The 12,098-nt window shown below is 35.7% G+C and overlaps 1 protein-coding gene across 6 annotated transcripts in view; it reads right to left on the reverse strand.

The window, feature by feature from the left end:
- METTL8 (methyltransferase 8, tRNA N3-cytidine) overlaps positions 1–12,098 on the reverse strand; it is a 31,670-nt gene that overhangs the window by 11,717 nt on the left and 7,855 nt on the right. For 5 of the 6 annotated variants that reach the window (XR_016468265.1, XM_090144017.1, XM_090144016.1 and 2 more), the window contains exons 3-5: positions 7,486–7,644; positions 5,918–6,009; positions 60–451 (exon numbers count right to left, since the gene is read on the reverse strand). Coding sequence is in view for 5 of the 6 variants with exons in the window: in XM_090144017.1 (XP_090000143.1) it covers positions 60–451; positions 5,918–6,009; positions 7,486–7,644 (643 nt within the window). In the remaining variant the exon portion in view is untranslated. Of the gene's footprint in view, positions 1–59; positions 452–5,917; positions 6,010–7,472; positions 7,645–12,098 lie in introns of those variants that run through there. The other variant, XM_090144019.1, reaches the window with a different exon arrangement.

Below are 12,098 nucleotides of genomic sequence, written 5' to 3' on the forward strand. Positions count from 1 at the left end.
GGCTTTTGAGTAAGTAGGTGGAGCTGTATACAGTGGACAGAGCATTTGCAGTGCATTACCTCTAATATTCTGTAAGTGGCATCGCTACCAGGGAAGGATTCTAGCACATTAACTTCTTCCTCCTTGTTTTTACCCTGACAGCTGTCAGCAATTGATTTTGATTGTTTTTTATTATACACATATCCTTTTTCAGAAGTGGAATCATCTCCAGTATTTTTCTTCCAATATTTTTCTCTTTCTTCAAAAATCTCTTTCTCGTGTGAAAAACTGTTGGCAATATTTATTTTTGTGTGTTCTGAAGGTCTTTCCTCTATTTTCAACTGTTCTCTCATTTTTTCTGGAAGAATTTCTGGAAATTCCAAAAACAACCAATTGCGATCCTTGAAGAAGTTATTTTTGTGAGTCTTGTAAAATTCATTCCAGTATTTACTGGCTTCTCTCTCATACTTATCTGAAATTAAAACAAAGCAAGAACTTGGTGATCATCAGCTTAGCTGCAAGATACTATCAAGCAAAATGAAATTTGGATCTCAAATTTACTGTTAAAAGCACAGTTTCCCATATTGTATATATCTAAGTAAAAATACATGAATTTGGGGTCTCAACTTGATTTGTGCTGAAAAATACTCCATGATATTTTAGTAGATTTCACCTCACCTAGTATAGGACACAGAGGCTTTCTGAATCTCTTCAAGCAGACAGAGAAAAGATTACTCACTACTCCTTGCAACATTTTTTTTTTCATGTCATTTTATTTTTTTTTAATGTAAGACATAGTAATCTCTTTTCTAGATTATTTAAACCTCTCCTTTTTTTCTCTATAGAAGTAAAGATTTTTAGACTTCTGATCATTTGGATTTTTCTTCTCCGACTGATCTACTTTTTGGTGCTGTATTCTGCTAACAACATTAACAACACAAAGCAAAAGGAATATTTTATGAGTCTTACAAGCTGTAACCCTGTTTATAAATCCCAGCTTGCCATTTTGCAACAGCACGACACTGCTGATTCAGCAGGTGATTCACCACAACCCTCAGATCTGCAAAATGACTACCTTGCCAATTGTTCCAGAACTTATCTGCCCCCTCTCCCTGATTACTCCTAAGCAAAGTATTCTGTACTTATTTTTATCAAATGTAACTCTCTATCTTCCAGATCCTTTTTTTTTAATTATAATTTGTCAAGATATTTCTAAATCCTAATCCCATTCTTTACCATACTTGAAAGACCTCTTCAATAAACACCACATTCAAGTCCCCCATTCTTGAAGTCACTAATGAAATCACCGAGCAATACTAGACAAAGAACAAAATGATACTGTGCCCAGCATAGTCTTCCAATCTGAAGGGAACTCTAAGCATTCATCCACTCAAAAGCAGTTTCATTAGCTTTCACTTACCTAACTTGCTTGTGAAAATGTCAAGCAAAACGTAGTCAAAAGCCTGACTAAGGATAAATTATATGACATCTGCTGTTTTTTCCTTATCTCCAGGACTCATAACCTTCTCCAAGAATGAAATCAGCTTGATTTTAAATGTTTTACTCTTAAAAAATATTGTTGGCCAGTATCTCCCTTGTTCTTTCAAATCTAGTGCATGCTACCTCTAGATTATCTCTTTCAGTTTTATTTCCAAGAACTGAGACAATAGCTCCTGACATGTCTTTCTTCCTACCTCCACTTAATAAAACAAATAAACAAACAAAACCCCAACCAACTCTGTTTTTTGCTTCCCTGGTCTTCCATGCAGGCTATGAATATATTTTGTAACCTGTTCTTTCTCAGAGGTAGAACAAGATCTTCTGGCTAGCACTAATTGTGCTAGCAACTGAACTGCAGCTAACCCTACAGGAAGGCTGATAAAAAGATAACAATTGGAGCTCTTTCAACGCCTCTTTGGTTGATGATTTTTCCTTCCTGCTAAATGCCAAAGCAAATCTTTATCCTGTTTCTCCCCTTATTCCCAAAGCATTTACTGAATTGTTTCTTGTTATCCTCGACACCTCTTACGAAGTGTACATCAAATTATGTTACCTTTTTGACTTCTTCCTTGTTCACTGACAGTAACCAGTTAATTCTTTTAATATAAATGTATACAGTAAATATATGGTGCATTTCTTCTACTCTCTTTTAAATCTTGACACACCACTTCCCGGATCACTACAGCTTTTCAGAAATAAACAAGGCTGAGAATTATCACTAGAGGCACAGACAGGCAGTGGGAAGTGGCAAGGAGGTGGCAGAATGCCTTGTCCTAGAAATATGAATAATTTTTAGAATTTAACATTTAATACATCTAAATGTATTATTAAAGGGCAAGACCCAGCTATGCACAGCAACCGTACAGATGTGTTTTATAATTTCAAGTGCCGAGTTGACTGCGGTCATATATACCAGATTTCAGTAATGTACGTTTCACATTCATGAAGATTGCTCAGCTCCAATATAAAAAAACAAATCATCTACTACAAAGAGTCTTAACTCATTACCACTCTTTTTTATATTTATTATTTTTCTGCAAGTTTCTTCAGAACTCTTGGACTTAAATGCCCATTAAATGTTCCAGATTTCAAAATGGAAGGAAAGCACTTTCTAAAGTTCGCCTTTCAAACCATATTAGTTTGATACTACATGGATTCAAGTACAAGAACTCTTCCCATTTTTTCACTGGCCACTCCTGCACCACTGATAATAGCCACACGTAGTATTATTACTAATAAATTTTTCTGACATAGAATCACAGAATCACCAAAGTTGGAAAAGACCTCTAAGATCAACCAGTCCAACCATCTACCTATCACCAGTATTTCCCACTAAATAACATCCCTTAGTAAATGATTTAAACATTTCTTGAACACCTCCAGGGACCACTGGGGGATCAGGCCTAGCAAGCATGGGTTCATGAAAGGCAGGTCCTGCTTAACCAACCTGATCTTCTTCTCTGATCGAGTGACCTGCCTGATGGATGAGTGAATGGCTGTTGGTGTAGTCTACCTAAACTTCAGCAAAGCCTTCGATACTGCCTCCCACAGTATCCTGGAGAAGCTGGCAGCCCGTGGCTTGGACAGATACACTCCTTTCTGGGTAAAGAACTGGCTGTATGGCTGGGCTCAGAGTGTGGTGTTTAAATCCAGCTGGCGATCAGTCATGAGTTGTGTTCCCCAAGGGTCAGTACTGGGGCCTGTACTGTTCAATATCTCTACTGATAACCTGGATGAGGGCATTGAGTGCACACTCAATAAGTTTGCAGATGACACCAAGCTGACTGCAAGTGTTGATCTGTCAAGGGATAGCAAGGCCCTGCAGAGTGATCTGGACAGGCTGGATTGGTGGGCTGAGACCAATGGGATGAGGTTCAGCAAGTGCTGGGTCTTATGCTTTGGACACAACAACTCCACACAACATTACAAGCTTGCAGCAGAGTAGCTAGAAGAGCATGTAGAAGAAACAGACCTGGGGGTGTTGGTCAATGCTGGGATGAACATGAGCCAGCAGTGTGCCCAGGTGGCCAAGAGGGCTGATGGCATCCTGGCTTGTATCAGAAATTGTGTTGCCAGCAGAAACAGGAAAGTGATTGTCCCTCTGTATTCAGCCCTAGTGAGGTTGCACCTATTGTATTCAGTTTTGGGCCTCTCACTACAAAAAAGATGTGGAGACCCTGGAGCATGTTCAGAGAAGGACAACGAAGCTGGTGTGGGGTCTGGACCACAGGCCCTATGAGGAGCACCTGAGGGAGCTGTTTAGTCTGGAGAAGAGAAGGCTCAGGAGTGACCTAATTGCCCTCTACAATTACCTGAAGGGAGGTTGTGGTGAGGTGGGGTTGGCCTCTTCTCCCACATAACTAGTGATACAACTAGAAGGAATGGCTTCAAGTTGCACCAGGGGAGATTCAGGTTGGACATTAAGAAATACTTTTTCTCCAAGAGAGGTCAGGCACTGCAGTGGGGTGCCCAGAGAGGTGGTGGAGTCACCATCCCTGGAGGTGTTCAAGAAACATTTAAAGATGTTGCAGAATCTGCCATTATTTCAACTCCAGTATTTTTTTTTTTCCTGAATTCAACAGAAGATAACATTTAAAATCATAGACTTGTTGAATTTGATGAGAAATATTTACTTTGCTTTGTTAATCTCTGTGTTTCCTGAAGCAGAGAGGGCAGTCACCACATTGGCTTATTTTTGTTGTTGATCCCTCCACATTAACTCCTTTTGAATATTTATTTAATAAGCCTGACTGCTACTTTTTCCAAAGCAAGTAAAATCTATAAACAAATTAAGTTATAACCTTTTGAGGCAGTAACAGCCAAAAAAGTCCCTTTCTTAGCCCATTTGATTTTTCTCCAAAACAGAATCTATTCTGACATGTTTTTCATACACTGACAATCAGACCTAAGAAGAAATAGAACATGCTAATACATAAATCAAATTCCTAACAGTAGGATCATGGGTTCATTCATTTTAACATCTCTTGTTTTACTAAGGCTCACCAGAAATATTCTATTTTAGCGATTTCAAGATAGTTGAAGTCTATCTTTTCTTTTTCCCTTACTGCAGTTTCCAAGGCTCCAAAATAACCTGCTCATTAGCTTCCATCTAGTTCATTGTTAACACAAATAGGAAAAAACGTACTTCCATTTACAGAATGAAGCTGAAGCTTTCTGAAGGAACAGTATCAGCAATGCTCACCTATTCAAATTCTAAGCAGAGAGGCATTCATGTAAAAACGTTCTGGGATTCTTTTATTTCTTGACAAATGCCTGATTATTTCATTTCTCACCAGCCCAAACTAAGTTCTAAATGATTGTAGGCTAAGAATGAAAGATTCCATTAGTTACATGGTTACATAGTTTACTTTTTAATCATGATCTCCTTTTCAACTCTTCATACAAAAATAATGAAAATACCAGATGTCAGTTTTGAAAAGCAAACATTGTACTCCTGGATTAATATAAAGAATGAGAGACACAAGAACAAAAAAGGGCAGATGGCAATCATGCAGTATTCAAAGTGTTGGAGGGCACACACACCAAAATGCACTCACAGGTAATTCACATACACTCAAACATTTGCCCTGATTATATCAATAAAACTGAGAACACGGTCATAGTGACACTATCTAATTCTACACGTTCAAGACATGCTAGGTAAACTCTCACCCATCCAACTAATTGTTCTCAGAATATCTTTATAATAAAGGAGCAAATTAAGAATTCAATCTTCTAGGTTACAACCAAATGAATACTCCATCTTTAGTGTACATAACTATTAGAGAATTCAGTCTAAGGTTTAGTTTGCCAGTTTGAGCCTAGAGCAATGGTTCTTCAGAAATACAGAATATGTTAAGTTTTGCCTCTAAAGACAGGCATGAGATTCCTTAAGCATTTGTAGGACAGGCTCCTACATATGATGTTTTAGACCACCTTATACACAAAATGAAGTACTATTTCTGCTCAGTTTGGCCAGTGCAGCAAGCTGGGGCCAGCTGCGATCAGTGTAACTTTCATGGCACTTAATAGAAATATAGTGCCACGTACAAACATTAACTCTTCACAAATCATTTGAAAGGATTTGAATATTGTACATGGGAATTGTCATTCCCAGCACCTCAGCTGGCTGCAAAGTCACTTCTCCTTCAGTCGAGTTAACAGTCTGTTTAGTAGGAATTTTATTATAAAGAACTTTTACAAAAGGAGTCTATCCTTGCAACTGCACCAAACTGATTTAATTGTTTTACACATTTACTGTTGCTCCTCCAAAAAGCAAAATCACTCAAACTAAGTACTAGAAAAACACACCTAAGGACAATCCTCTTTGACCAGAGAACACAAAAATAAAAGGAGTAATATTGGATTTCAAAGCATCCTGAAATGCTTTAATAATTGGTATTCTAATCGGATTTTTAAGCAATTATTGATTTGTTACCTTGGTCTTCCAATTGGACTTTCACAAGTGAGTTCTCTGCTGCTTTTTCCTTGGCATGCTCCTCCTCTTCCTGTGACCATTGCATGTGGTCCCTGCAAAAAAAAGTAGATGAAGAATCAGCCTTTAAATGAGTTTCCACAATCATCTTCTGGGGAAAACAATCACAAATTAGCTGCAATTTCTCAAATACATTTGTACATTTGCTTTTAAAATATAAGCAAATGACCAAAAAAAAAAAAAAAAAAAAAGCTTCAGTGTCTAATAGACAAAAATTATTAGTCAGGTAAAAGTTAAATGAAGTGATTAAGATAAAAAATCCAACTGCATTTGGGCTGAGGAATATGCATTTTTAATTAAGAATAGGATTAACATCTATCCTGAAAAGAGTTCACTGTCTCTAAAACTAATTAAGCATCTTCCTGTTCCATAATTAGTGATATACAAGTAACTTAATTTTTAGTTCTTCTATGCCTTAAATCTAAGCCCTGAAATTTGTAGTCTGTTATCCCTGTGTTATGTTATCCATTAGCTTTTCATTATCATTAGCCACATTTTGTCTGTTTTCAGATATTGCTAAATATTTGCTCTCAAAAATCATGTGGCAGAATTCAAAATATATTTAAAAACTACACAGAATATGATTTCTTGTGTAGCCTTTAAATGCCCTGTTTCTCCTTCCATCAATATTCCTTGTTCTTAAATCATGAACTACAGGATTAAAAAATCCTGGTTTTCCTGATATCATTGGAAGACATTTTCCTACTTCCTAGATAGATTCTTCTAACAATTCTTTACCACTTACAGTTTTGTATAGTTTCAACTTGTTCATCTCCATTCCACAGAGGAAACTCCTAGTCTTATCAATCTTATTTCCTAAGACAGTTTTCCAACAGCATTCACCAAGATTCACACTGTTTGCTGCCCCCCCCCTCCACTGATCATAAAAATACCTTTTAAAAATGCATGGCTGCTTATCAGGGCAATTATTACTCTTATTAACACTTACACATTAATGTTTTCTCTGCTATTATATTGATTATTTATATTATGATTTGCTTTTTTCTGTTTTTTTGGTTATTTTTTTTTCTTTTTGTTTTTAACCATTATGCACTGTATGCAATCTCTGCTGAATTACCTGTAAGATCTTCAATACACTTTTAGAAGAACACAGGTTCCTTTTGATATGGTGCCAGTTGTAGAATACAATGCTAATCCATTATGCAACATTTTTGTAAATTTCTGCCATTAAAACATATACTACTTATCCTCTACACTTTCTGTTTCCTAATTCATTGCAGAACTATTTTGACTTTCATCACATGACTACATACTCAGCTTTTTACATGAGCTGCTGAAAACTCACAGCGTCAAGGCTGTTTGTGACAATACGAAGTCCTCTTTAGCAATACCTTTCAAATTCAATTAGTTTATTGTTTTATTTATATATCTATGTATAAACATATATATACATGCAACAGCATATAATACATATGTATTAATATACATTATTCATTATAGTAAATAATATACAGACAAATATGAAAATCATCCTTACATAGATATCTTACCACATGTTATGCTCAAAAACTTTAGAAGGGTCAGTTAAAATCCGTGATCCAAGTGGAACAGCTGGCCGCCGACTACTCTGGTGACTTTGCTGCATATTGCTTTTTTTTCTCAGACACAAAGCAGAAAGTCTTGTAATGAAATTCATTTTGTTCAGAGATCTGAAAATACAATTAACTCAAATTACAGTTTTGCCATAATTTAGTTGTTTATGTCACTTAGAAGAGAAACTGGTCAAATAATCAAGAACCAATATCAACTTTAGTAATGATCTTTTACTGTAATATGAATTTAAATGCTTTTTAGAAAGCAGCAATATCCCCTGAGTGTGCTGAAAGCACAAGTAGTCCCAAAGTAGGCTACTGCAACATAACTAGAAAGGTAAATTTTTGGGTGTAATTTTAAAGTCCTAACTGCCAGTGGAAAAAAAATAAACGCAGTAAAACAATAAACCAAGTTTGACATTGCATCTTTGAAAAAGACAAGCAAAGAATGACTGATAATCAAACCACTTGTTCAAAAGGGTACATATTGTCATTGGACTCCACATTTTTCATCCCATTCACCAGGAAACAGTCTTCAAATATTCAATACTAGAATTGTGATTGTGGTTTTGTGCTTTTACACAAGAAATGAAAGATTCAAAAAGTGTCAATGCTACACACCAGAAAGCCTTCCAGAATTTCTGCTTCGTATTCTCCTGAGCCCCACTCAATGCCCCCTTAGAAATCAATGGTTTTAGATGTTAATTTCATAGAATGACTCAGAGAATACCTTGGGATGGAAGAGACCTTCAAGATGATCTAGTTTCAGCTCTCTTGTCATGTGACTTACAAAATGCTTGTGGTTTTTCTATTACATGTACAGCTGTCTTATATTATTGTATTTTACTTTAGATGGAATCTCTTCACACAGTACCAATAATGAGAGATAACAAATGTGTGTACCTAGTACCAGAATTTTGTCTTGTTGGATTTGTTTGGTGTTTTTTTTTTGGCATACCCTTGTTAATGTAGGCTTTCTAGGAGATAAATAAAATGAAATATTCCTCCTCCTAGATATACTCTGATGTGCCTTTGTTCTTTTTTCCTTCAGCTGCTCTGCATATGACTTTAAAAATGACTCTTAGTACTTTTTTTTTTTTTTTCTTGAGTGCTTCTGCTGTATATGCCACGCATACAAATTTAGCACACTGGAAATACAAAATGTAGTTACAAAAGAACAGGCACAGTTTAAGTACAGGCATTATTAGAAAACACTCTGTGCAAATTGGTAACAAAAGGAAGATTTTTATCTTGAGGAAAATCCTACTATTTGATCACAAGTCTTGTACCGTGAATAAAAACAGATTAATTTGTACACATCAATACAAAGCCTGGCATGGGAATTACTTCAATTAAATGAACAATTCCTCATTTAAGGTATACTTTTGAATGAGTCATTCTTTTAAAAGGGCATTGTTTATTCATTTTAAGCCTACAGAAAAACAAGAGGAAAAAATAAGATTAAAATTTCTCTCTGTTTGTCTAAGATTAAACAAAATGTTTTTTTAACCTTCTTGCTGCCAATGCCAAATATATACACTGTTACATTTTGGCTACCAGGCCTGCAATGTTCTATCAGGATATGGGGCATCACCATAAGGGGAAAATGCAACATTTAATCCTATTTAAAAGCATTAAAACCTCTTCAAATTTCTATGCTTTCCTTATGGCTTTTTGTTTTTGATGTGGCTGAACAACTAAAACAAGTCCAGTTTACACTTAAATTAATACAATCCATTTTACTTCTTCTCTGAAAATATGCATGAACCATTTTTCATGACAAGATGCATAATTATTAACACATATGCAACATTATGAAATAGTAACAATGAGGCATAAAATCTACCACACCTTGACAATTTCTGCAAAACATAATTTACATTAAGACAATCTTCTTGGTCACAAAACCAAGTAGAAAAGAAACACAAAACAAAACCACAAAAATAATCACAAGTTTTTGATAAAAAATTATCATCATTAAATAATAAAAGTGTCTGGATAAAGATTCCATGATTACATTGCAAACTGTTTACAAATCCTCTTCTTCCTTCAGTCATTCAAAAAGACCTGAGTTAGTATCTTGCATTTCCTGTGACAGCATTTATATTCAGCATAAAATACAATGATTCAGCTGGGAGGCTAGTCACATAATTTTTCTTGGCTTTCTAAATATCAGTAAGAACATGAAAAGATGCACAGATGGAAATTATAGTCAGATGACTAAGATGATCCAGCACCAGTAAAAATCCAGAGATGCAGCTCTTTTTATGAGAATATGATCCTCTGAGTGATAATTACACAAGTTTAGCTGATAAATTCTGAAACATCAAGAAAATGCAAAGATGGGGGAAAGTGGGGAAGTTAAGTTCATTGTTGCATCCAGTGTTAATATCAAGAAGTTCCTTGGAGGCATGTACGTATCTAAGAGATACAGTGATCCACAGATCATGAGATCAATGGGCAGTCTGGCTACTAGAAGGTCCAAGAGCTTTTATGTTGCTTGGAAGACTAATTTTCATTTTCAGAAGTGAGTCATTCCTTGATTATTTCTCTAATTGATTTTATTAATGAAATAGGCAATCGACTTTTCTCTTTGTCAGATAAGACGATCATATCCTGAATCAATGTCAGCAAAAAATGAAAGAATCAGGAATTATTTCGTTGTTCAGAGACACAGTCAGGACAGCTTGATTATTAAGCTGTCCAACCTTTACCTTTAAGGATCTTATCATGACACTACACTACATTGAAAATAACTTTTTTGTAGAAGCTTTAACTGCTTTTCAGGGGGAAAAAAAAAAAAAGAAACAAACAAACAGCTTTAAAGAAACTACACACTCAGTAACTGTGCTCACAGGCAAATAGAAGATACATTTTCCCCTGTGGAGCTTCACATTTTAGCCCTTAAAATTTTGTTACTGCTACAAAGAAGGAATAACCTTTAGAAAATCCTCCCCTCCCAAACAATTTAACAAAGCACCTTTGGAAAAGCTGGGTGAAGGTGAACATGCAGAAGAAGGCACACATGTCATCCGCCAGGTAGACAACAAGTTAAACATTTATGATAGATGTTGGCATTAAAACCTCAAAGCCGTTACATCCACACAGATAAAATTAGAGATGTAGGAGAGAAGAACTGTTCTAATCTTGTTTTAAACAGAGAAGTTCACACCAAAACATATGTAAACCACTTCACTGATGAATAATATCCTTAAGAAGCATAAATTCTGAAATAGGTGTCAGGAAAAAAGAAAGAAATTAAAGAACAAGTATAACTCCCCATTTTTGTCTGAGAAACTAGTTTCAGTTAAGTTAATGATGAAAACCTTTTGATATGCAACTGATTTATTGCTGCAGAGCTAACAAGTCCTTCCAGTTGCAATCACTGAGCCTACCTACCTGTATGCAGAGTCACCACTACAAAGAAAAACATGAGCATGTACTAGGAAGACCATGTACAGCTTCCATTACATTTCTGTTCAGAAAGATATCATAGAAACAGTGATTTTTGTAGCATTAGTTCTACTTGGAACCTAGAAGCACAACACTTGATAATCAAATCCAAATGCCCTCCTGTAAAGTATATACTGACATATTTTATCACCATCAAACAGCTTAGCTGTACAAAACAGGTGCGAGTAGTAAAAGTGATCATGAACACAAAGTGAAAAAGTCTTTATGACAGTGGTAGCACTGAAGGTTTAACTATGAATTATCAGTAGTTTTTTTTCTAAATACATGTTCAGTATTTCTGAGATCCAGGTACAACCCAAGAGTAGGCCAAATGAAGAGAACAGGAAGGAAGGACAGAAGCAAGGAACAAAAGCATCTTTGCTATCAACCAAATTGACTCATTAAGTGAATACATAGTGCTATTCTATTTTACAAAGTAACAAAACATGCCCTTCTGGGGCTTCATGATTAGTCCTTCAATGACTCGCTTTAAAGAAAGTACTCAGTTGAAAGACAAATGTATTTCCAAATTTCTCAAACTCAGCAGATCTAAAACTCTCAACTGTTTTTCCTTCTCATGCATCATCACTGGGAATGATGCAGCCACCCCAGTGCTGTGGGCGCTCAGCAACTTTCAGAAAATACTGAAGAGCACTGCCTACATCAAAGGAAAAAAAAAAAAACAAAACTATTTTGATTAATAAGGAGAAACAAAATACTACTCTGACTCCTGCAGGGCAACAGTTTACATTGGTTAAAAAGCAACAGCAGATGCAAAGAAACAAGACTCAAGCAACCAACCAGCAAGCAGATGTACTTCTAACCACATATACAAAAATGTTAAGAAAGACAAGACTGTTCCTACACTACCTTTCAGTGCAAACAGGTTGAGAAAAGAATAGGTTGTACAAAGGCAATGGGAGATAGAGATGAGGAAGGATGATAATATTTTTTTTCCTGCAAAAAATTACTCAGACCATTACACATCCAGGAAAACTGCAACATAGCTTGAAGGTATATTATTTGGGATAAAATAATGTATGTTTATGTACTATATAATGGACTATTATTAAAGACAAGCGGAGAGCTAAAAATCCTTCAGGGTTTAAAAATATTAT

Source organism: Phasianus colchicus, chromosome 7 (assembly GCF_987193195.1).
Source record: "Phasianus colchicus chromosome 7, bPhaCol1.hap1.1, whole genome shotgun sequence".
Lineage (NCBI taxonomy): Eukaryota > Metazoa > Chordata > Aves > Galliformes > Phasianidae > Phasianus > Phasianus colchicus.